This window comes from Protomyctophum bolini, assembly GCF_963924005.1.
Source record: "Protomyctophum bolini genome assembly, chromosome: 3".
NCBI classification, from domain to species: Eukaryota; Metazoa; Chordata; class Actinopteri; order Myctophiformes; family Myctophidae; genus Protomyctophum; species Protomyctophum bolini.
Genome location: NC_137864.1, coordinates 47,405,334 through 47,432,236, shown reverse-complemented (window position 1 = coordinate 47,432,236; position 26,903 = coordinate 47,405,334). Strand labels below are relative to the sequence as shown.

General features: G+C 41.2%; 1 protein-coding gene across 10 annotated transcripts in view; it reads left to right on the top strand.

Annotated features, from left to right (window-relative positions):
- Window positions 1-26,903, top strand: part of rbm20 (RNA binding motif protein 20) — a 73,739-nt gene that overhangs the window by 29,539 nt on the left and 17,297 nt on the right. For 8 of the 10 annotated variants that reach the window (XM_080760286.1, XM_080760281.1, XM_080760282.1 and 5 more), the window contains 4 exons: window positions 17,699-18,752; window positions 19,354-19,418; window positions 19,994-20,103; window positions 23,603-23,703. In XM_080760286.1, coding sequence (XP_080616412.1) covers window positions 17,699-18,752; window positions 19,354-19,418; window positions 19,994-20,103; window positions 23,603-23,703 — 1,330 coding nt within the window. Of the gene's footprint in view, window positions 1-4,893; window positions 5,076-9,690; window positions 9,765-17,698; window positions 18,753-19,353; window positions 19,419-19,993; window positions 20,104-23,602; window positions 23,704-26,903 lie in introns of those variants that run through there. The other 2 variants (XM_080760288.1, XM_080760280.1) reach the window with 2 other exon arrangements.

Sequence of the window (26,903 nt, the reverse complement as noted above, 5' to 3'; positions counted from 1 at the left end):
AGTCAAAACAGTCAGTGTCTGTCCATCAACAGCCATGTGTTCCAACAAAACAGTTGTTCCCAACCTGTTTTCCTTGGAGCCACCCTTCTTACTAAATCTGAGACCCCCCACATGTGCACACACATGCACACACACTAGAGCATAGCAGTGGCTGTGGATTTCTGGACCCACTGAAAAATCGGCCATTCATTTCTTTCCCAAAGAGATTTACTAAAATATTTAGATCAATTATTTTAAGCCATCCAGGATCCTGGTGAATCATGGCCATAAAACCTTTGATTCTGTGAATAACTTTTGTATGAATAATGAATTATATGATATACTAAATAGTACTCTTTGTTTAGCCGTTTTAACATTTCTTTCTCCACAGAATCAAAGGTTTTCTACTCATGATTCACCAGGATCTTGATTCTAGGCTTAAAATAATTGATCTAAATATTTTAGTAAATCTCTATGGGAAAGAAACCACGGCCACCGCTATTCTCTATATACTCCTCATATAACAAATGAGCTTGTCAATTGGCTATTTGCATAATGTTTAACTTTTTAAAAGAACTTTATATTTGTGACTTTATCATCAATGGATCCGTACCTACTGTAGCAACGCATTACAAGTTTCTCTAAGAATGCCCAAAAAAGGGAGGCCAGGTTGAAAGTTGATTAAAGTACGTACTATTTTGTGCAACAAACCACATTTTGGACAACTTCCAAAAAAAACAAGGTTCCCATCTTGGTAATCACAGCATCAAGGAGGATCTATGAGAAAGAGACTCGTCCGTACTACCCACCAACTCATTACAAGTTTCTCTAAGGAATGCCTAATGTTGCTATGAATCCAAACTTAAATTATACATCTCAGATTATAGAAAGCACATTTTATATAGTCAAAACATAATCAGAAACATACCTGAATTAAATTGTAAAAATTGTTCTTTGGATATGATTGTGCAGAGCCATCCCTTGGCGATCGTAACTGCTGTGCTATGCATAACCCATTCTGTTCACTGGCTTTGAAGAGGATTTCTCACTTTGTTCTTAGCTTTTCTCACTTTCCCTTTTTCTCCTTTCTGGGCAGAGCAGCTGTTGGGAAATCACTGAGTTAGCTTGTCTCCTTTGTTTTGGCTAATTTGCACTAATGGCTTTTTGAGCGGCCAGTGATGCCAGTGGCTTCCTCGGGTGAGACATGTGGGGCCATATGGCGGTGGCACCCTTTACGTCACTGTCAGACTCGCATCTTCTTGCCCACTCGTGTGCCCCTGCAGCGCATGCACATGTGTGAGTGCGTCACTGGCATATCACTGGCAATTTTCCCTATAACTATTTAGTTCCGCCCATCTGCTATCTGCACAGTGTCAGTCTTCAACCATCTCCGTTGCCCTTGCATTATAAAACCATAATTTTAAATCAGCATAACATGACCATTTAATTTCTCTTCCAGTGGTGAGAGTATTCTGTAACATGCATGCGTGACACTTTAAAGGTTGACTCAATCTTTACACAATGGTCGGGCCAACATCTTTCCCAGGAAGGGATACTGTACCAAGACGTAGGCGGTGATGCATTATTATTCAAGTTCAAATTATCTAAAGTCCAATAAAAAGGCTGTAGACTAAGGGCTGTATTTTGCGTGTCTTAAGTACCAGGTCTTATTCCCTAACTTGAGTAAACTAAAGACCTGGAGGCGTGATCAATGCCATTTGGCTATTCTGAGTGGCCAAAGAGCATTGACCACGCCTCCAGGTCTTTAGTTTACTCAAGTTAGGGAATAAGACCTGGTACTTAAGACACGCAAAATACAGCCCTTAAACTCATGGGACCTATTTTTTCAATGATTACAGGGATACATATCCCGAAATGAAAGGGACCACGTGGTATGAATATGAACAGAAAATGAACATGGATAAAAGCAGATACGACCTGTTATATCGCGAGTCTGAGATTGGCTCCATATCAGTCCGTTGGTCGGGGCGCCCCTTCAAGCGCAGGGCCAGCGCTGTCATATCTGTCCTGGAGAGCTCTGACATGTGATGTCTTTACTTTTTCAGACACTATATAGAAATCTTTCTGTCTCTCTGTAACCTTGATAAGCACAGCTAGTGTGCACACTCTTATAAGTAATGGTAAATACTTTAAAGGTCTACTTTATCTCATCACCGGACACAGAATTCCTCTATGTTTATCTCCCGTACCCATCAATATTTTATTAATCCGACTTATTCATAGGCCATAACCTTTTTAGTGAATACTGTTTTATTTTGACCACTCTGTATGGTAAAATATGATAATATTTGTGGTCCCCCTGTCGGGTAGGACGCCTACTGTGTTGATTGACATGAAACTCAAAGGGAAATATACCCTGCATTCCTGAAAAGGCTCTCGTGGGATTAGCATCTTTCTCCAAATCTGAGGCCCTTGTTCTAAGCAGAAAACGGATGGATTGTGCACTCCGGGTAGGGAACGAGACAAATTAAAGAAAATACATCTTCTTTATTTGCTTAACCCATTCTGACCTGAGATCAGATTCATACGAGGTTTCCACTGGACACACACTGGTCTGATGAACCCATTCTGACCTGAGATCAGATTCTAAAAATGTCAGTCGCTCTTCGATTTTTCAAAAATAGCAGACCTACAAGCTCGTAGCGCGCCACTCGGTGGCGCGCTATGAGCTTGTAGATCTGCTATTTTTCAATAGCTAAAGCATAACATGATGCTAACACCCAAAATGGGTTCCCGTTCAGAATGGGTTAATGACAACCTTTCGATCCAGCACCCAGGCTAGTAGTTTTGGGATCTGCGTGTCTTTTGCTAAAGCTTTTTTCCCCCTGGGGCATCTACTGTATCTGCCTTGCAATCTTCATACCAGCACAGTAGAAACATATCTGACACTGCATGCTGAATTTCCTCAATCAATTGATATGCTTTAGAAAGAAAAAAACGGAATCATTGCATGTCAAATCACTCCAGAGTCCAGATTCCCCCCGCCCCCCCCCCCCTCCCTCTCTCTCTCTCTCTCCCCCCTCTCTGTCTCTCACCTGATCTGGGCGTCACATAGGGAATACTATGCATCCTTGTCGTAGTTACGCATCACTTTCAATCACATGCACTTCTTCAGTAGTTCAGTAGTGGTGAAAAGAGAGAGGAGCTGGCCTCATAGGCGTGGTGAGTGAGTGGGGCATGAGAGGATTGCAGAACTCCCCAGAGGCCATACGTCAAAGCTCACATGTCCCTGCGGACACTCTGTGTGAGTGAATGCGAATGTTTATGCTTTACTACTTCATATATGTTTGTAGAATGCTACCATATTTTGACATGCCTAAAATAGAGATGCGTGGTTAAAATGTTATTATCCAAGTAACACATCAACACAACATCATTTACTAAGACTAGTATGAAAATTGACAGGATAGTGACACCTGCTCAATTCTTCTAATCCTACTGAAAGTCTTACTGTAAAGACATTGAAGTTTGTTACAATCTTGGACGAACATGTTCCCAAACCCATACACGTCTCTGATGCAACAGTTTTGCAATCAGTGAATCGGAAGGATCCCGGTTCAATCCCAGGCTCCATCTGGGTTAGTGTCAAAGTGAGCAATACACTCAACCCCTAACTCCTATCAATGAGCACTTGGTGCCAGTGTGTGAATTTAATGCACATTAAAGTGCTTTCGATAAAGGCGATATAACACTTAAAACCTATTGACAGGTGTCCCCCAGGGGTCTGTACTCCACTTCTGACCACTCCTTCTTTCCCTCCCGCATTGTGACACTTTTTCAATATCCCCCCCCCCCCCCCCGTATTGGGACATTTGGGTTCATAATCATATGGTTAAACCTTTGAGCCCTTCACTGTCTGCAGTACACAGTGAATGAAATTGTCAGGAAACGTACTTGTGTAACGTACTTGTGTACATTCACTCTCTGGTGCTCCTGGTGGACAGTGGGTGTAGGAACACTGGTCCCTATAGTCAGTCAGTGGTGCTCAAAGGGCAATGCAACAGTGACGTGGGTGAAGTGGGTGGGATAGGAGCAGACGGAAGGGAGCTGGGCTGCCATTGGTCAGAGAGCCCTATGATCGTAGGGTGTGACTGGGTGTGATTGGTATTCACAGGCCTGACAGCGCTGACAGATGGTAAAATGCAATGCTTGCTTTGGGTAGAGGCGGTGGAGGGTAGAAGGTAAGCGAGAGAGATATGAAAAGAGGGAGGGAAGGAGAGATGGGCTGAAGGCAGGGTGCGGGAAGCATCACTACGTCATCTTGTACACTAATATAGCTCTGATGTTGCTGTCCATGGTTGAGGAAGACTCCACGCTCCAGCTGGTTCCCTGCTGCCTTTACTGCTGCTATTCATACTGTATTTCACTGTATGAAGCAACTAATCTGTGACGGATACAATGCTCCCGTTTTATGTATTTGGATTTGCGTTGTGGAATGCAATATCGGATAGTAACGGGGCAGGACAGCAGGACATGCAGCCAATGAGAAATTTGTGAATTCTATACACTCAGGGGCTTGCCTATAAATATCTCCCACAGGACAGCAGGGAAGAAATGGCTGGTCTGGCTCAGCTGTCCAAGCCAACACAATCCCCCTCCCGTGTCCCCTCCCCTCCCGTGTCCCCCTCCGCTCTCTCGTATTATTTCACCTCTGACAGTGAGTCTTATGACACTTCCTCTGCAAGAGTCTGCATGCATGCCCAAGTCCAATCACAGCCTCTGGCTTTTGCCAATGACGGCGAAAGTAATTGGAACATGCTCTTGTCTAGTTTCCTTACAATGTAATGAACAATACATTAACAGTGGATGGGGTATCTCAGCTGTGGACTTAAAAAAAAAGAAGAAACATAACAACAACATATGGCTACCATGATGTAAGCTATAGCTGTTGTAAATTTAGACTTACCCTGCAGCCTGTGCGGTCGACATCTCTCACTCGCTGGCTGCTCCTATGACAAGCCTGTTGGATCTCTGATGTCGCTCTGTCCCTGGTCCAAGCAAGCTGTCCGAGGAGACAGTCACCTGGCCCCCGGCTCTCAGCACCCAGTTTGACACTCAATGCCAGCAGACACCAGGTAACTGGCGGGCTTTTCTTACCCCTTGTCGGCATGTTCGCTTCAAAATCAACCGCAGAACACCCGATAGGCCAGATAACAAATGTCACGAAAACTTTGGCTTCAGAATTCATGGTTTACATTTGAATGCTTTGCTTGTTGGAAACTTGAGGAACTATGCATGGGGAGCATTGTTGCTTCAATCTATGTGTAAATATGTCAATATACCAGAACTTGATACCTCCTGAAGTGGTTATGGCTCCAAAGCGATTGTTGAATTAATGCTTCTCCTAAATGCATGTGTGCAACAGGTGTGCTGTGCCAGCCGAGGCCTCTAGAGGCCACTTAGTCACCAATGTTGTAAAGTGTAATTGTTGTGCTTCCTGCTGAGGACATATTTGTTGGAATGCTCTTTAAGTTGCACAGTTGGAAGCCAGCTGTCCTGTCAGGAGGTTCCATTTGACCTCTGTGTTTCTCTGTGACCCCGGTATACCATGTCACACCTTCGTAATGGATGAAACAAGATCACCTACTGCTACCGTGTGTTAAACTATGAGTATGTGACTTCAGACAATCCCATGATTGAGTATGTGTGCATAGGTTCATTTGACGGACTGTACCCCAGTGCATGTCCATTTATTTTGCCATTTTACAAGTAACCAAATGGACTTGAGCTTCAATACATAGGATTTATGTTCTACACAGCATTGAAATCTGGGTCTCCTGCAAGAGGCGGGGCAGAAAGATGCGCTCTTATAGGCATGAGAGATATTACACCCGGAGCTTCAGCCAAATGCTCTTGTCAACCAGTAGTGTTTCTACCCAAACACAGGATCTAAAAATGTCAATAGAACAACAGGGAGTCTCCAGGCTCCAACCACTACAGATGTGCTACAGTAACTAACCATAACCATATATTTTTATTTTAAAACGGCCTTCATCTAACCTTCCCCTTTTTACGAGCATCTCCATGGGTTATGAATGATCTTTTCACTCTCACTGCTGCCAAAGAGATTGTGAATCAAAGTGAAGTTCTTTATGGAAGTTCCAGGCTGGCGGGGGGTCGTTGAGGAGACAGCAGGCCCACGTGTCTGAAGCCAGGATATCGCTGCCGTTCTCGGACGGCCATAAACCAGGCATCCCCCCCTCCCAGCTGTGCCTAATGTGGAGCCAGGCAAACTGAAGCACTGAGAAAACTGTTGCGCCTTTCTTCGTGAGCGGTGGTCTCAAAAACATAGAGGAAAACTTGACCGAACACGACTTGCTCACTGTATAACAAAATGAAGTAAAAACTTAGGGAAACATTTTTTCCTTTTATTTGATCATGCTCATAAAGTGCTCTGTGCTCAAAGTGCAATTAAAAAGCAAACATTTCGGTCCTAAGACCTTCATCAGTTCTATCCAGGAAAACTGACCCTGGACCCATAGTCCTGCAATGCATGCAACTGAGCCTCACCCACCCCAGCCAGCAGTGAGCCTCACCCACCCCAGCCAGCAGTGAGCCTCACCCACCCCAGCCAGCACCATGTGGCCCTCATACCGTGAAGTGAAGGATCACCTCACAGTACAAGGGCCACATGCTTGCTGACTAAGCAGACCAGAGACAGCAAATATTTGTTGAAATGATAAATTAGGGCTCAGGAAGCTGATTAATTGGTTTTGCTGAATTGCGAGCCGGCAAAGGTCGCAAGGTTGTGTGTGTGCGTGTGTGTGTGCGTGTGTGTGTGCGTGTGCGTGTGCGTGTGCGTGTGCGTGTGCGTGTGCGTGTGTGTGTGTGTGTGTGTGTGTGTGTGTGTGTGCGTGTGTGTGTGTGTGTGTGTGCGTGTGCGTGCGTGTGTGTTTTCTCAGTGTGACTGTAGTGTATACTGTACCAGTAGCCTGGCTAATAAGCCAGAACGAATCAGCTGATTTTGATTGATTGATTCTTTATTTAAGTGTCATGCTTCTGAAGGAGCCCATCATCACCATATGGACTTACAGGACATGTTTTTTTTTTACATACAATCAAACAGTCATACAACAAGTTTACTTTTAATTGTTTCGTTTGAGCATTTGCACGTTTTTTAATCCTAGTACTTCAGTTTATGCCTCACCAAAGTAATTATTATCCTATTATTACTCTATCCCTGATAAATGTAATCCGTGTAAACAATTTGACACAAAACCTCACAGAAGACCTCAAGAAAAGTAAGAGCACAGTGCCCTCCCACGGCTGCTCTGCATTATTCCCTGTCAGACCAACTGGGCTCAGTTGTGGAAACAGTGCCATCTAGTGGGTGGTTTAAAGAAGCACCCTGCTTTGGAAAGCTCCATAGTATATCAACTCAGCAACTATTCATCTTTTGAGTTAACAGATATTTATCTAAACAAATTTTTATCACCAGCCACTCTCTCTCTCTCTCTCTCTCTCTCTCTCTCTCTCTCTGCCAAAAGATTGCTTGGCTGTAAATCTGTCACCGTCACACCTCTCTGGGAATCACATGCCTTTGTGGTTAGAGAAGGAGTTCCTGAGAGTGGATGCTAAATAGAAATTACAGTTGAAATTAAAACTAGCTCAGCCATGTTAGTAGAGGCCACAATGTAACTGATTTCACTTTAAAAAACATAAATGTCCAACTTAAATACCGGTAGTCCAATTATTAAGGAGAGTATTGTATTGCTCTTTTTTATGTGTATGATTAGGCTTTAAATTCAAGACAAGTAATCCTATAATCTGGTTTCTAATTAACAGATTAGTATAATATAACACAGATATTAGTAAAATATAACACACACACACACACACACACACACACACACACACACACACACACACACACACACACACGCACACACATTTCGATTTCTTTATTTGAATCCACAAATTACAATTAATTTGACAAGGAAACAGTTCATGTTCACTTAAGGATTGTCCACACAGACAAACTGCCTATAACAGTCGAAACAGAACAGTATTTGGCAAGTTGTTTGGCTTTGCTTTTTGTCATGCCAGCTATTCTTAGGCCACTCATGGTCAGTTTATGCACATGGCCCAGCTGGCTTCCGAATATCAGTATGGCAAATCTACAGCGATACCCCAGGTTTGTTATACTTCCAAGTAATGGTTGATACTTGGAATGCCTGGTCCATGTACAAATCAAAGACACAGCCCACCTCCAGAATCAGGGCCTCCTTGTGTCACAACACACACACACACACACACACACACACACACACACACACACACACACACACACACCGTTTCTTCTCATGTGGACGTCTTAGGCATTTTCTTACATGATTTTTTTAGCTATCAAATGCTAATAGTTGTTTAGTGATACATTATTACTGTATCACTATTTGATACCTAGATCTATTTCCTGTTATTGCTGCTTACAGTGTAATTATAGTGTAAGATAATTTATTGTATTCACTGAAGCATTCTTTATAAATAGTTATTATTCATTGAATATATTCAATAATTATATTATATAGGGGCACTCAATGACACAATTAAAATGAACAATTAATCAAACAGTCAATAAGTGCTAATTTCTATGAAGCTGCAATGTTTCCTTTTGAAACGGAACCATTTGCTACATCGTAGTATAAAGAATTGTTGTACAGAACAAAGAACATGACATATTACTAGAAATGCATAATAAATATATTATTATTTATCCCAGCAGGAAAAATAAATAAAACCTTACTCAATTATATTTATAACTTCCAGCTTGTCCACCTTGCGGCCATAGCTGTCCCAGCTGTCATGGTGACACATGATGAAGGCATGTTGTGACTGGGCTTTTCTTGCTGTGTTGTGTCACATGGACCTCCAAAACGTCTGTGCTGCACGCATGTTACCATGTTCACCATGTGTGACATTTCATCATGCAGACGTCTTGTGGTGAAAACACAGGAACAGTGGACAGTCACACGCATACAGGCACGTAAACCAGCAAGGCAACGAGGTATGCTGTTTGCTACCATCAGCGGTGGAACGAAACAAAGTACATTTACTCAAGTACTGTACGTATTTCCACATTTCCAATGCTTAATAATTCTACTCATCTCGGATCCAAATATTGTACTTTTTCTCCACTACCTTTATTTTAAAACTTTAGTTACTAGTTACTTTTTTGATTTTGATTATTATTACAAAACATACATTAACCAGCCCTATATACATTTCGCCCATTTGAAAATAGCCGATCTACAGGCTCACAGTGCGTTGGTGTGACGCATTGTGAGCTTGTAGATCGGCTACTTTCAAAAGATTTTGTACATTTGAAAACGTGTTAAATGGCACATTCTGCATAATGAGTACTTTCTACTTTTAGTAGTTTTTTAGTGCTAAATAGCCTACATTTTGATGCCAATACTTTTTTTACTCGAGTACATTTTGAATTCCGGACTTTTCCTTGTAACGGGAGTAGTTCTACATTGCAGTACTGATACTTTTCCTTCACTACAACATTTGAGTAGCTATACTTCTTCCACCACTGGACAATGTACAGTACACAATCAAATAAACTAGCAGCGAAAGGTATGCTGTTTTGCTACCAGAAGCGTCATGCTAGACTATAGTGGGCAGAGCGAGGGAGGTAGGCTTGTCCCTGTCTCAGCCATTGGGCAGAAGGTCATACTATAGAGTAACAGTGTGCAGAGTATAGTGTCAAGAGGTGCACAGACAAGCAGCCACACAGCTACTGTCCACACCGCCGTTTCAAGGTCTGTTTGCTTCTTCTAATCTTAGGGAGGCTTGTGTACCCCCCCCGGGGGTAATACTTGTGTGGTGTTGTGTTTTGTCGAATATCCACCTAAAGGCACGGTTTATATGGCTCTCTGTGGACTTAACTCTGGGTTGCTGATTAGGTATGAAAGATGTCTCGAGTCATAGTTGGATGTCATGCTGTCTATGGTAGAAAAGTATTCCCTAGTTGAATAGACTCAGCGCCTTCCTCTAATGTGTTACTTCCTCCCATAGAGCGCTGTGTAGATGGATTAAACCAGTGTGCTGTACTGTTATGTATTGTGACTTGGGACTTGCTTTGATCTTTGTGGAGATGTGCGTGCTACGACAGTATACATAAACTTGCACCACAAACTCTGTTTCTCAAATATTGGTCCTGGGAGGTTACAGTATTGTTGGGTTTGATTTGTTGCCAAAAAATGATAATGCATAATAATAATTTTAAATAACCTAAAATAGCCTTACATTATACAGATATGGCTTTGCTCCTGTACAGTTGCTATATAAGTTTAAATATGCTTTTAATTTGTGAAATAGACTTAAATGGTTAATTATTATATTTAAGAACCTATGCCCACATTTCCTTCTTCTTATGTCTAATGTTGGCATTGCAGCATATGACAGTAACCCAATACATTATGTAGGCATCTCCAAATGTCAAATGTCACATAATGTTAATAATGACCATTGTAAATGTTTATTACAGTGATCAAATTCACGAATGTAGACTAGAGCTATATATGTGTGTGTGTGTGTGTGTGTGTGTGTGTGTGTGTGTGTGTGTGTGTGTGTGTGTGTGTGTGTGTGTGTGTGTGTGTGTGTGTGTGTGTGTGTGTGTGTGTGTGTGTGTGTATATATATATATATATATATATATATATATATATATATATATATTACAGATCATTACACAGCACACAATTCCAGTCACGTCGTTGATTTTTTTCATAAGATACAATAATCATAATCTTTAGTGGCAAATCATTTTCAATACTTTATTATAATAATCACCAGTGTTTCAGTCCTTAGACCTTCATTATTAACATTACAATCTTTTTAGATCATATTTTAATCCTGATGAGGACTGAAACATTGTCTATTATTATAAAGTATTTTTGCAAGTCCAAGACATTATGTACGGGATCGCTCTCATTTTGCATCCGTACTATTCTATTCTCCTACTTTTCTACTATTATTACTACTATTCTATTCTCCTATTTTTTGCTTCGCACTTCAGTCAAGTCAAGTGGCCAATAATTTGCCATCAAGAGTCACAGGCAGCCTATTTTTATTTTTATTTTAATATTTCAACTTGTGGAAGTTCTTAATTACCAAGCACAAACTGGTCTTGACTTCAGATCATACAGTTACCAAATTACCATACTGTAAAGCACATTACTGCACTGTGACCGTATTTACATTTTATACATCCAAAGATGAAGAAATAAACCCTCACAGGGTTAGCTGAGGTGCTGCCTGGAGCTTGAAAAATACTGCACTGTGAAATACTCGGTATTAGTGTAACCCTGAGTGTACAAATGGAACCCAGGGTCCATTTGGTTCCATTTGTACATATTCAGTTAACTGAAATGAGCATCCGCACAATCACATCTGTTGGAGGTAGCTTGCATTAAATGCCATTTTTTGTGTGGATTATTGTTTGGACTAGAAGTAACCTTTTAAAGAATTACTTTAAAAACATTTAAAAACGGCTCCAGTTTATTTGCAGTATCCATGGTGGCTATGTAGTGTAACTTACCAGACCACAACAATACAGAGTTACAAACGGCATGAATAATTTGTTGAAGTCAACGTTTTAGTTTTTAAACAGTCAGACTTCATAATGGTGTATTTGTCAGGATCAGGTTGTGAGTGTTGGTGACATGTCAGCCCTATTCAAGACAGACAGTTTTTGTACCCACAAAGGAGATGTGCAGTTCTGGTTTTAAATGATCTCTGCAGTTATGGTGGCATGAAAGTATAATGTGGGGAAATTATAACTTTAGTTTATTTTAATTTGACATAGTTATAATAAATTCACTTCATTGTTGTTTTACCTTACATGTAGGCCTACATAATCATTTAATATACAAATGAACGTATATTGTTTATTAACGTATATTGTTTATTATTATTAGATATTTGTGTCTATACCTTTAAATACATTGATATTATTAAAATAATTGTACATACAATAATCTTTCAAAGGATTTAATATCGCATGTATTTACGTAATTATTTTCATATATTTATTTCTGTTGTTTGAAACACAACAAAAATATTTATGTAAAGAGAGGGCTGCACTCAGAAAGATCAATTTACTTAATAGAATTTATGGCCATGATGGTCGGATGTCCAAAACCATTTTGACATGGAAAATTTAAAATTAAATTATGTAAACAGATCTTTCTGAGTGCGACGATTTCTTTCATAAATGATTAATAGACTACTAGGATAATGCAGGAGGCGGTCAAAGCCCATAGAAATGGAAGATGATATTTCCCTCATATTAATGTGTACTTGTGCATGTGTGTACATTCATTGAGTGTACTGTATGTGTGTGCGAAAAGAGCAGCAGTTAAAATGTTTAATATTACGTTGCAGAACAAATTTTATTGTACATTTTACACATTAAGTCATTGCCTGGTAGGCAGGCAGCTACCGTGATTCCCAACAATTCTCTGAGATCTCTGTTTCCCTGAGCTAAGTGGAAATTTATATACGCAAAGTAGAAATGTTTTTAACTCCATTTAGCTTCTCACAAGGATCTAGAAGATTTTAGAAAATCAATTTAGGCACTTTGGAAAACACCCAAAGTCGATAAAATCTAAACGTTTTATTTTTTAAGTTTTAATTCACTTTAATGAAAGTTGAGCAGTAGTGACAAATTAACTGCTAAGTTTCAGATCATTCACGTACTCATTTTAGTGAGTTACTCACAGTGACTTTGACAGTGGATATAGAGACAGGAAACATGGAGAGAGAGAGCAGGGGAGTGACATGCAGCAAATGGTTTTGCCGGCCTGGAATTGAACCGCGGACTCACCGAACGGCACTATAACACATGCTTCCTAACTTGTTGGCCAGATCGCCATGATCATGCCCATTTTTGTAAGTTGTACAGTATTAAGTGTATACCTATTGTGTCTGGAAACACCCGCCTAGAGGTTGGTTCATTCCTGGTTCATTCATCTGCACAATGGCTTTATAAGACGTGACACATTTTATTTAGGTTATGACTTGTTATATATAGTATATATATTTTTCTTTTGGCGTTACAGCTCACAACAAATAGCTCATAACATGCAATGCATTTAGAGCTATTTTCAAGATGTAACCCCTCCCTTTTTTTCTTCTTCTAGATCGTCTGTTTTTGTTATTTCTGGTGGTGGGGGGGGGATACAAAATATTGTCCAAAACGTGAACATCAGACTTTTGTTGTTAAATTCTTAATTATCGAAGCTATCAAAGATATAATGTAAATGTATGTATTTAATTCAGTCTGACCAGACGCAGAGATAAAACATATCCCCACTGGCCATGCAAATTAATGACAGGGAGGTAAATCAAAAGTAGAGGCATGGACCCTTCCCTCTACTCTGGATGTGTATTTAGTATTTACTAAATATATATAATAAAACTGATAGTTCCGGTCTGATTGATTATGATCGGCTGTAAAGCCCATTAAGCCGATCAAAGCCGTTTAAACTTCTCTATAAACACAAACCAGCTTGTGCTTTATCATTACACTGTGCCTTACAAATTGTTTCAAAACGACTTTCTTTTAGAAATTATTGTTGTAGTAAAAGTAAAAAAAAAAAAACAGTTTTATTTGGGATATGTATATGATTTTCATGTTGCCATATTTGGTAACCGGCTAACCGCCAACAGCAATTCGAACCCTGACCTACTCAAAATCCACGTCATGATGTTGGTCTGAAGAGTCTCGTACCCTCAGCCAGCTGGCCAGGAGGAGGCCATATTAGTCTAGTAAGAGCACTATAGTAGTGTGACTATATTATTTATAGCTGTGAGTCCCGGACAGACACGGGACCTGAAAGTGTATCTCCCCATTAGCAGGCTTATTAACTTAGTGTGTGTTTGTTAAGGATGTACAACAAGTTAGCAAACTCACCCACACACACCTTTCCCACTTCAACTTGTGTGAATCGAGTGATACGTACTGTATACGTTCGTGGCCGTTACTGACACTGTACGTCTAAATAACAATTCCCGTGTTCACTAGTTCAAGATTCTGGATGTGTATTATTTACTATTTTATATGCATATTTTTAAAGGTGAATAGTGACATGGATAGTGACACGTTTTTGAGTGGCAGTGGTTAGCCCCGGTCACGGACCAAGGACCCCTTCTGTACTGAGTTGGGAGGTGGGAGTGGAAGTGATTGTGAGAACTGATTATGAACAGTTAGAGGGTCATTGAATTTTTCAAGAGTGGTGAAAATCAGTTGATTATACAGTACTAGACTACCGTACACTTGGAACAATTGGAACCAAATGGACCCAAATGGACATTTAGTTCCATTTATACCAGGGGTGGGCAATTATTTTTTCCCAAGCATTAGCATTAGCCCTCCAAATATTTTGGAGGGCCGGGCCAAACTTGAACTTAATTATGCATAATATCAATTTTATTTCTATATAAAAAGCAGTAAATGGCCATTTATGATGATGTACAATAAGAGCGCCCCTCATTTTACATGGGTGTGATTTATTTTACTTTGTACTTGCATGCTTGAGACGTTTCCTTTCCCAGTTAAAAACTATGTTTTTGTTTTAAGTTTTAAGTTATAATTTTTATAATTCATTATTATTTTATTTTAACAATGAGAACATTAGAGTTAGCTCTTTTAATAGTTGTTCTTCCATGGAGGACCCTGGTGGTGCCACTTTCACAACCCACATGGCGCACTGCTTACTATCAGCGCAATGATGAGCACTGTTGAGTCACTCACAACCATTAAACAACAACGTTCTGAAAACACAATAACAAGCCAACCAGTGATGATATTGTTGAGACTTGGCACCCTGGCAGGCATTGATGTGTCCACGTTCTGCCAGATTTACTTTGTGGTACAACGGTGTCGACTCGCGTGCCGAAAACAGACGATCCACAAGCTCACGGCGCATAGCCATACGATGCAGCAACACATATTTTAAGTTAACTTTATTGGCGAGGCGGGTTAAATAAAGCAATAAAGCATAATGGGATTTAACTTGTCCTCCTGCGAGTAAGTTTTAGTAATCATGCGCCTGCCATACCGTGTTGTGGAGCTGCATGCTTAGCTGGGCTTCATGGCTATTTGCATTCACCAACGCTGTTGTCACCAATAAATCCAAAAAGGCGACATTTTCTCGTATAAGGGGGGGGGGGGGGGGGGGGGGGGTGAAGGAAGGAAGACAGGTTCTCAATCACGCGCAATTCACGTGCACAGTTGACGTGCAGATTGCGTGCAGTGTGAGAATACATGGGCTTCAATAAAATAAAAGCAATGCGGTTTTAGTCCACCCATTATGGTAATGAAAGTATGATTTATTTTCTAATTATCAAGTAATCTTTCGCGGGCCGGTCAGAATCAGCCAGCCGTATCTGGCCTGCGGGCCGTACAATGCCCAGGTCTGATTTATACAGTCTCAGAGTTAAGTAAACTCTTGAGTACTAAGTACAGTAAGAGAAAGGGCGTGATGCATTTCCCAACCATTGACCATATATAGACCACCATGTGAATTATGGTAAAGGAAGGACATCGGGGATACGCTTGGTAAATTTATGCGTGACAGTGTAATGAATCTCTCCTGTCGAACCTTAGTCATATACAGTAGATTTCAATTCATATACGGTGTGGAAGGATGACTTTTCAGCCAGGAACTGGATTGTGCATTGTTAATTTTGGTAGCCGTTTTAGTTAGTCAATGTATTATTTTGTTACATTTTTGTCCTTTGTTTTGGTTTCAGTCTGCAAAATATTGGTGTAGTTTTGTTTGCTCTTTGGCATATCTACCTAATTCTGTAAAGTTTTATTATTTTGTTCTATTTTTGCAATTCTTTAGAGCCCCTATTTATTATATTGTTATATATTATGAAAGAAAAATGAAAACTTCATGATACAGTAGGCGCATGCATAGACTGTTTCTATGTTAGGGGGGAACAAAGGAGACAAAATATGGTAAGGACTAAGGAGAATAATTATGTTTTTATTTAAGTGTTATTATTATTTAGTCCCCACAACTTTACATCACTTTACGTCACTGTACATTTGCACATACGTGAAATTCGTCCTATGCTCACTATAATGGCAAAAACAGGATTGTGATTTTAATCAACTTCAGATTTACAGTCTTGTTTTTATGGTTTAAATATTATAATAAAACTGATAGTTCCGGACCTTGATTATGATCGTCTGAAAAGCCATTAAGCCGATCAAAGCCGTTAAAACTTCTCTATAAACACAAAGCGGTTTGTGCTTTATCTCAATAGTTTCAAAACTACTTTATTTTAGAAATTATTGTTGTAGCGAAATTGTTTTTAAAAACTGTTTTAATTGGGATATATATATGATTTTCATGTTGCCATCGCTGTAGAGGCGCCAACGGACACCGCTCTAGTATCTATAAATGCACAAGTCTGTGTACGTCTGAAATAACTCGAGAACCGTTCTCCCCACCGTCATACAGTCAGCTGTATATTGTTGAATATTCAAATGTTTTTCTTCATGATTTTCTTCAGCAGAATCTACATTGAAGTTATTAATTTGTGCCAGTGGCCAGTTTTCAAGAACCACTCATCCGATCGACTTGACACTGTACCACCTTTGTTCCTCAATAATACACCCAATAGCGTGAAGTCGATTGGATAAATGGTTTGTGACTATGAGATATGTAAAGGACAGACGGACAAAGATTCCTAGAATACAGTACATAGATAGATGCTGAGCAGGTTCCTCTTCATTGATTAGTTGCTAGTGTTGGTTGTCATACGTGTCAGTGGGACATGGTGTCAGGTAATAGTCATTAATCTTGTATAGTTTCATTTATTTTGGTGATTGGCCATGCTCTGGCCAAACACATTTATGTGTATGGAACTATGTGAGTGTGTATGTTAGAGAAATACAAATTATTCTCATACAGTAAACTGACAATAAATTGAATTTAAAGTTTTTCTGAAGGCTTAATTTATTATCCTGCAGCTGTGACTTAATGCATATACTGAATGAACCATTAACCTAGCCTACTAGTTATTACTTGAATAGAGGCGATATGATATGGTTGTTATATGATGGCTTTATAATGTGCCAATGTACTAAGACCATATCACAACTTCAGAAGCCGGTACGACTACAGATCTAAAGGTGCTAATCCTCCTGAAAGATTCAGTTGCACAAATGCATTTATCAAAATATCCCATCCCCTTTTGGTGTTCAAGATGTTTTGACCCTGTTTGCAAATTGCTAATATGAATTGAATTTGTTCACGTAATTAAAGTGTGACAAGAATATACCTACCTTTTTGTCACATGTACTAAACAAAATGGCTGTTTACAGGAACTTTCCCCTGCACTTTGTCACATCTAATCCGATTGCTATCCCACCCTACATTCCGGGTGGGGACGAGTAGTGCAGGCATGTATGGCAGTGTCAGGTGTTTAACATGGATGAAGTGATTAATAGTAGACTAGACTAAGTTTAGACAGCATGTGAGCGCATTCATCAGAAGCTGAAAGGACAGGCAGGGCTAGTCAAACAGGGTCATAGGACCACCTGGAGTCTGGGGCTTCACAGTGTGTCATTCCATGATGGCTGTCATTCACAGAATGACGGACACATGCAGTTCGTCGTCACTCATTCTTATGAACAGTATTGTAACTCAGGGCTGTGTTTGTTTGTGCGTTTGCAGCACCGGCGCGGCGGACGGCGCCAATAAGAAGGGCTTCCCTGGCGGTGGCCAGCTGCCTGATGGTGCCGTGCAGGCCGGGCAGCAGCTGACCAACCAGCAGTTCCTCCTGACGCCAGCCAGCCTCCAGCTCGCTCAGCTCCAGGCCCAGCTCACCCTCCACCGCCTGAAACTGGCGCAGGGCGCCGTGGGGGGCAACGCAGCCACGGCCGCCACTTTCCTCAATCAGGTTCTATCCAATGTGGCCATGTCCCAGCCCCTGTTTAACCAGCTCCGGACTTCACCTATGGTCGGGAATCCTCAAGGTGGCTTCCCGCCGGGTGCCCTGGGGTTCTCCTCGCCCAATTCGGCCCTGGGGGCCCTGGTGAGTGGGAACTTTGCCCAGAACCCTGGCAATGTGAAGATGAATTATGGCGGGGCGACAGGAGCAAGCCAGCAAGGAGGGGAGTACGGCAAGAAAGCAGGGTCAACATATCCCTGTGACACAGACCGGAGGCACCAGTACAGCGGCTTCCTCACTGGTACGCCTGCAGCGTCAGCCAAAGCAGTGGATGGGCAGTATGCGGCCATAAATACTGAGGCCAAGATCACAAACAATGTTGGCTTTCAGAGAGATTTCTATGGGCAGGATCTTCAGGGACAACAGGCTGGCTTTGGTGTTAATGAACAGAAAATGAACACTTACGCATCCACCGCCCATAAGGAGCCATGGAAAGGCCCAGTGAACCAGGGTCACGTGGGGAAATCGGATATGGTTTCCAAGGCTACAACAACGTGGACAGCTGGTGGACAGCCAATTCGTGCCAGGCCAGAATTGTATAACCCAGAGGAGCCGACCTCTGAACCCAAGTTCAATCCCAGTGGCGGGGTTCCCTCTTTTGGTTCAGGGGGGATGCAAGGCTTTGTGGGCTACAAGCCGCTGCAGGCGGGGGATCATAGCTTGTCTACAGGCACCATGATCCTCCAACCTCACCAAGTCAATGACTACCATGCAGTCACCCCATCCCACCTCCCGCATCAATGCACCATCTGTGACAAGAAAGTGTACAACCTGAAGGTGGGTGAGCTGACGTGAATGTGTGTCTCTTGCTGCAAGGGGAGGTTCCTGGCTACTAAACAGTCATAGTTGATACAGGGCCAGTTTAACAACATTAACCTTTGTGTCACTATTGTGGGCAAAATCCCACAATCTCCCCCCCCCCCCCCCCCCAACATATAAAATAGCTTATCTACAATTTAGCTCTGCAATATCTATAAACTCACAATGTGTCACAGCGTGATGCATTGAATAAAATTATGTATAGATTGTATTTTTGTGAGTTTGTATTATTTGTATGTAGCTATTATTTATTTGTTGTACAACAAAGTATAGGGTTTAAGTGGTTAATAAGATCCTATGATGAAAGTGATTGAAATGTTTTGTCACCATTTAAAATTTTAATTGCTGAAGTATACACATTTCAGCTTAACTGAATGAACTGTACTGACTCAATAACATACGCTACAGTAGATTCAGGGGCAGCTGTACCCTAACCAAAGCTGTTGTCTCTTTAATTGAGCTTATGTGTTGGGTTGGGTTGTGTGTGGTGAGTGACCTCTGAATGCATCTAAACTGACTGGATCTATGTTTGGGTGCTGTGACTGTCTTGTGTTTTCAGGACTGGGACCAGCATGTGAAGGGAAAGCTACACCTGCAGAACCGATCGTTGTACGCGAATGATGGGTGAGTTATGAGGGCTTCTACATTTCACTTGACGCCAGTGTTCTTTGTCAATACAAACCGTACTCTCCCATGTGCTCTCTGCTTGTCTACTCAATGACACTTAATGACAGCTAGCATGCCACCATGTTTGTTTTTTTAACTTGCTTTAACTACTGTACATGAACCCTAGTGTCCATATTCCGAGACAAACATTTGGCAAAAACGGCAGATCTATAAGCTCACAATGCGTGGACGTATAGAGTCATCTTTAATGTATAGGTTTTAAGTGGTTGACAGATGATAATAAAGCTGAGCTATTTCATGTTATGAATATTATAGATTTGTTTGGGTGATAATACATACATCTCGTCTGGGGTGCCTCAAGATTAATTTGATCCTGAGTGCTAGAGCTTTACAAATCTGGGTTACAACCCAAAGTACATCCCGTTAGAGTCGCCGAGGCACTGGGGTTTAATCTCCTTGCTCCATCTACAGCTGTCTTAATGTTTCTATGAATATGAGCTCTGTCACCAGATATTATAGGCAGTTGCAGGGGAGCGGCAGTCATATTCACCAGTCTCCTATGGTTATTTCAGCCCCGGAGTGGTAGCGGCTGGCGGAGGGCACTACGTCGTCGCGGGAGTTTCTGACGGAAGCATAGCCACTGGAGGGAATAACTCTATGGTCTTCTCTGCTGCGAACCAAGGTGGGTCAATGGTCAGCCCACCTTCGTATAGCCTCCACTGTCACGGCTTGCTGACGCCGTTACGATGTTGTTCTTTGATAGCAGGAATACCGCATGTGTGACAGAATGATCGATGGGAGTCAGGGAGTATTTATAGAGATGCTAGAGGCTAGGGGGGAATGTGTCCTTCTAACTTTACACGGCGTTACGTATTTCGATATGTTGATATATACAGTATGCTGTCCGAATAAAGTGTCTGAAAAGAGGGCACTGTTTTTCCTTTGTTTTGCCGAAGGGTACCCAGATTGCCATTGAACTGACCCTAACGGAGCTAATGTAACGTGTTAAGCCACTGGTGTCCTGTGATCGTTTTCATGCTCTTAATGATTTGAGCCTGCCCACCAGAGAAGACGTATGAAGGAGATGAAACCCAAAGCATTCATGTCTGCTGTTGACACACTTGCTTTATTTGCTTTATTTTCTTATTACTTTCTTAAAGACAGAGTGCTGTGATTTTTTTCCATCCTAAAACATGATCATCAGGTATTATATAGGGAGGAAGATTTTTTTTTTAAAGTGTACAGTACAGTACAGTATTTGTTAAAATGTCATTTCTATGTGGACACACCCACCAGTTCATTAAGTATGCCTGGTTTGCCTGGTGGGTGGTGATGGGTGGTGATTCACCTGAACTGAAGCCGCACCCACAGCTGTATGATAAAGGGGGAGGGGGTGATATTGTGATGTCACTATATCACTATATCACGTTTGACTGTCAATGTTTCAGCCTCCAGGAAGAAACTCTAAATACAAAGGGAAGACATCATTGCACACAACCACACCAATGCGTTAAATAACTGCTGTCACCTCATAAACGCATGAAAAACTAGAAAAGAATACAAAAATCACAGCATTCCATCTTTATTCAGGTTCAGGCCAGGGACTAGTCTCGCGTAGCCAGACAACTATTCCGCAATCTCCAAATGCTATAGAGCGTTGCAGTCCCGCCCCCTTTCATGACGACGCCAGGCCCAGGAAATGAATCCCAATGAATTTTTCACATTTCACATTTCAAAACGTATTTATTTAAAGACCTTTTAAGTGTCGTACGAAGCCAACTCGAGTCGTGACAAATCATGACAAACACACAATATTTTGGACCAAACAAATAATTACAAATAATGTTTGGCCCAAAACATTGTGTCTTATTGTCATGATTTGTCACGACAAGAGTTGGCTTTGTCCGCGGCGTAAACGTCTTTAAAAAAATACTTTCTGAAAAGGAAAATGAACGGGATTTCTTTTCCGGGTCTCTCGAGGGGGCGGGACTGCGACGCTCTATAGAGTCTGGAATTACACCTCCCAAAATCCGAGCAAGGAAGCTGGCATTTCCATTCATTCACATGCTAAAATGCAAGCTATTATGCTTAGATTATTTCAAATTATTTTAAGATCATTTTTTCACGACCGTAAAGGAAGTGGGGCAGAGGCTTCACTTCCACTTTATTGCTTGCTCATGATCAGAGCTTCCGTGCCCAAGACTGTATGACAACAGGAACCAGTCTAGCCGGGAGACTAGCCAGGGTGACAGGGTCTGACTCTGAAGACGGTAGGGGAGGGTGATCTCCTGTTAGTAACTGGCCGGGAGACTAGCCAGGGTGACAGGGTCTGACTCTGAAGACGGTAGGGGAGGGTGATCTCCTGTTAGTAACTGGCCGGGAGACTAGCCAGGGTGACAGGGTCTGACTCTGAAGACGGTAGGGGAGGGTGATCTCCTGTTGCAATAGTAACTCCTACAGGTCGGTTTAGGCACCTGTTTTGCAGGGAGCAGAAATGGGAAGGATACAGTGAGTTCCTCCGCATTCGTTACTCCCTCCCAGTGAAACTCCGTCCTCACTCTCAGGTGAAAATAAGCGGTGGGCGACTTCATGTGTTGTATTGGAGGAGATGCGGTTGTCTACACCCTCCCCAAGAAAGACCAACACGTAGGGGTTAGCAGTGACAGAGTCTATAAACATAGGGGAAATAACATGGGGCATAATTGACTAAATCGGGGAAAAGATTTAAAAAAGATCAAGAAAAGAATGCTATAAATCAGAATGAGTTGTTGACATATACAGTATACACTTGTGTAATTTAATGCAGCTGTTCAAAAAGTCTAGATACAGTATATGCTTTGAATGTAAAATGTGTCTGAAACTATATAGTGAAGTAGCTCTTGTGGGTACTTTCCAGTTTCCACCCCCTGTGAGCACACCTGCCTGTATCTTGAAGCTTGAAACGGGTTCAAAGGGTGATTTGGGCCGAATGATTACACACCACTGCTGGAAAAGAACATAAAGTTTCAGAATAATTCCTCGGAATGTTGACCATGTTTTACTTACGTCTGATTTATACTTAGTCGTGTCACACCGACAATAGACCATCTATAAGCTCACACACCGAGACGATCTACAAGCTCACAACGCCAGAAATATACCAGAACCAGCAACTGCATTTATTTAATCACATGTGAAAAATGTGGTTGGAGAAAATATGTCGGAGAAACTGGTAAAACAATAGCTACAAGGCTGGGACAACACAGATACAATATTATTAACAATGCAAAAAAGACAACCACAAGGTTGGTTCAACATTTCATGGCTCACGGCATTGAAGCTCTAAAAGGCGCTGGACTTCAAACACAATCCCAACTGGACAGTAGGACAAAGACGTTTTAATGAAAAACAGTGAATTAAGAACCTCAACACGGATTTTTAAACATGCCTAAAATCAGATCTTGAATACAACAAAACTTAAACTCAGGATTAAACTGGAGAAAATCTAAAAGTGGATTGGATCAGACTTCCTTCGGATACATGGCGAATGCATTAATTCCTTGCATTGTGCACTGAAGTCTTTCTGCAGTGCCCCCCCTTTTATTTATCTATTTTTTCAGTTATAGCTGATTTCATTAATATATAATACATTTGTGGTTTTTACATTGTTTTTCAGACTTTTATAATTTTATACATGAATGTTGAGTACTGGTGTTGTTTTGTCCTGTTTCTGTTCTGTAATTGTTGTCACGTATCTGTTGTCTGTCCTGTCTCATGTGCAAACTTAACACATTCTGACCTGAGATCAGATTCATACGAGGTTTCCACTGGGCACACACTGGTCTGATGGACCCATTCTGACCTGAGATCAGATTCTAAAAATGTCAGTCGCTCTTCGATTTTTCTAAAATAGCAGACCTACAAGCTCGTAGCGCGCCACTCGGTGGCGCGCTATGAGCTTGTAGATCTGCTATTTTTCAATAGATAAAGCATAACATGATGCCAACACCAAAATGGGTGCCCGGTCAGAATGGGTTAAATAAAAATACTAGCTCACAACGCATCGCAACGAGACACATTGTGAGCTTGTCGACTGGCTAATTGTGATACTGGTGCGCCACTATAAATCACGCAGGCCTTACTATGTGTCCAGTTTTATATTTGAATTCCTTGTCTTTAATCCCCACTCCTTATTTTCTCAGATGCGTCCTCAGCAGTCAGTGCATCATACTTGCCAGCTGCAGCCATGAACACTTTTCCCATGTCCGCCGCGGGATTTACCTCTCACCAACCCGGGTCAAAGGTGAGACACATGCTTAGCTTTTCACTTACAAGTACTCCAGGTTGCACTATGACATAAATGTGTGTCTGTGATGAATAGTCACATGAATTGAATTGCACAGGGCTGGAGTGGGCAAACAAGAGGAGAAAATAAACTGTATTGCGTGTCCATTCCAATTAAATTCACTATTGAAATTTGTTAAAACTGATAGATGGGTCTAAGGAGTTCCACTCTCTACCGGGGTGTGACTGTTACTGAGCATATACATATTTTTTTATGTGAGATGCAGTCGTCAACTTCCTTTGAGGCTTTTATTATTTTTATAATATTTTTTTTTGTTTTAGTTACTTGACAAGTCTGTAAAATCTGAGTTTACCATGTGCAATAATGTACCCCGTAAATGTGCTTATTATCTTCCTGGAAATTAACTCAGCCCTATTACATTTAAGCTCCTGCAATAACTACAGTAATGTGCCAGTGTGAAGTCCAAGCTAAGCACAATGCATGGGCCTGTATCCTCATGGTTAACCCATTCTGACCGGGCACCCATTTTGGTGTTGGCATCATGTTATGCTTTAGCTATTGAAAAATAGCAGATCTACAAGCTCGTATCGCGCCACCGAGTGGCGCGATACGAGCTTGTAGGTCTGCTATTTTTGAAAAATTCGAAGAACGACTGACATTTTTAGAATCTGATCTCAGGTCAGAATGGGTTAATCAGACCAGTGTGTGTCCCGTGGAAACCTCGTATGAATCTGATCTCAGGTCAGAATGGGTTAACTGCACTTCTGGACAACTCTTTTACAGTGAACTAGATAGATAATGCTAAAATACTGACTTTTATTATATTAAGTTTGGCACGGACGGCATACAGAGTAATGTACGCGATTCGGCTCTAAGCATGTAAACACTGATGAAGGCTTAGTGCCAAATATGCGTATGTTGTGCCTGTGCCAACTTAACCCATTCTGACCTGAGATCAGATTCATACGAGGTTTCCACGGGACACACACTGGTCTGATTAATCCATTCTGACCTGAGATCAGATTCTAAAAATGTCAGTCGTTCTTCGAATTTTTCAAAAATAGCAGACCTACAAGCTCGTAGCGCGCCACTCGGTGGCGCGCTATGAGCTTGTAGATCTGCTATTTTTCAATAGTTAAAGCACAACATGATGCTATAACACCAACATGGGTTCCCGTTCAGAATGGGTTAATGCAAGTGCCTGAACATCCTTTCCATGACTCCTGGTATTCTCTATAAAATGTAAAAGAACCCAGAAGACTAGTCTATCCCATAAAATGCTGGCTTAAAGGATATGTGGTGAATACGTTTAGTGTTACAACTTTATGTATAATGAAGACAAATGTCCATTTGTTTCCATTTGTACACTCTCAAACAAAAATGGATACATTGATACTGAGGCTTTTACTGTGTACATTTGGTCATGAGTCCGGTTTCAAGATCACATTTTTGTGGCTCACTTGCCATTTTACTCTTAACTCTGTCTTTGACACCAAGGACTCACAAACAAATTCCCGGTCCACTTGGTCCAAGACAGAGAGTTTCTCCAAAGTTGCCAGAGTTTTGGTTCATTCTCTGATTTATTATTGAATGATTACCTCATTACTTGTTCATTACTACAGTGTTGTAATTGGTATACATGTACAGTAGTAGGCTTAATGAGGTGTTTCAGACTCTTCTGTCTTGACTTATTATGGAAATAATTAGAGTTGCAGTCTTTCAAAATTAGATCAAAAGATTGCATTCCATTTGATGTGAGTTATTTAAATTCATGAATAATTCCAATGTTGTCTTTTGAAAAAATAGACATTTGATCATGGTCTCGATTGGGATAAAGAATTCTTCTGATTTTGGTCTTGACCCTTCTCCTTTGGTCTTGGTCTTGACGCAACCTTCCTTGCCTGCTTCTGGTGGCTGCGTGCGTGCGTGCGTGCGTGCGTGCGTGCGTGCGTGCGTGCGTGCGTGCGTGCGTCATTCATTGAGTCAGTCAGGGATCAGACTGAGACAAAACTCATTTGCAAGTGTGCCTTATATTATGGAAATACCAGAAGAAAAAAAATAGTTACATTAAATATAAAAGACAGAATCATGACAGTGATGGACCGTTACAATGTTGTCTAGGACTTGGTAATATGCAGCAATATTAATATAATATAATATATAATTCACATAGGCCTATTGTTATATCTCAATATCTCCGGCAGGTGACTTTGGGCAGAGTGATGTATATAAACAGCAAGGTTCATAGTAACAGTGCTATGAAAACCATATCTATCGTTGTGACTGCTGGAAGAGAACAGGTGGCTGATAGCAGGTTATATAGAGGTGGATTTGATGCATTGTGCAGGTCTTTTGTTGTTATTGCAGCTGCTAGTATTCCTGTCTGCTATGGGCCATGCACTCAGCAAAGAGACTGTTTTTCTATTAGCCTACATATAAAGTAATACAAATGTTGCCCCCACTTTAAACTTGGCCTCCCTACTTTGGGCATGTCATTGTTGGTGATAATTGACATTTTTGTGAAAAAGGCACGACAAGCGACAAGCTTGTAATGTGTTCCATCGCCAGAGTTTGTGAGCCTTGTAGATTGGTTATTTTTGCTATTCACCCATACAATGAAGAATATTGGGCTTACATGGTGAAGGAAAGCTAATTGTTAACCATAAAATCCTAGCTATAATTGAATTCAACGATTCCTTATATTATTATTAGCATGCTGTATTTTGCTACCTTCCTCTCTTTTCCTTGTCCAAAAGTGTTTAATACTCAGCAGTCTTGGGGCTCCATTTTCGTCACCACTAAACTTTATCCCTAAACTTCTTTGCCTTTTTACTATTTCACATTCTTTAATAGTTCAACTAGCCAATCTACATTGACACGTTGTGAGCTTGTAGACTGGCCATTTTAACGATGCAAAAATGTTTAGCAAAATAGTAAAAAAAAAATAATAATAAGGCAAAGAAGTTTAGGGATAAGGGGTTTAGCGGTGACTAAAATGGAGCCCCTAGTCCACACGGACATGGGTTAAAAGATTGCAGCTGGTGATGTGATCCGTAACATGGGCTGCTCCCGTGAAGAGCACGGAACAGATGATGAGGTGGAGTGGGGAGCGGGAGAGGAATGACAGGAAAGCAAGTGCACACAGTCTAGTAGCCAGAATGTGAACCCGGACATGTCGAGTACACCAACGTTTTATG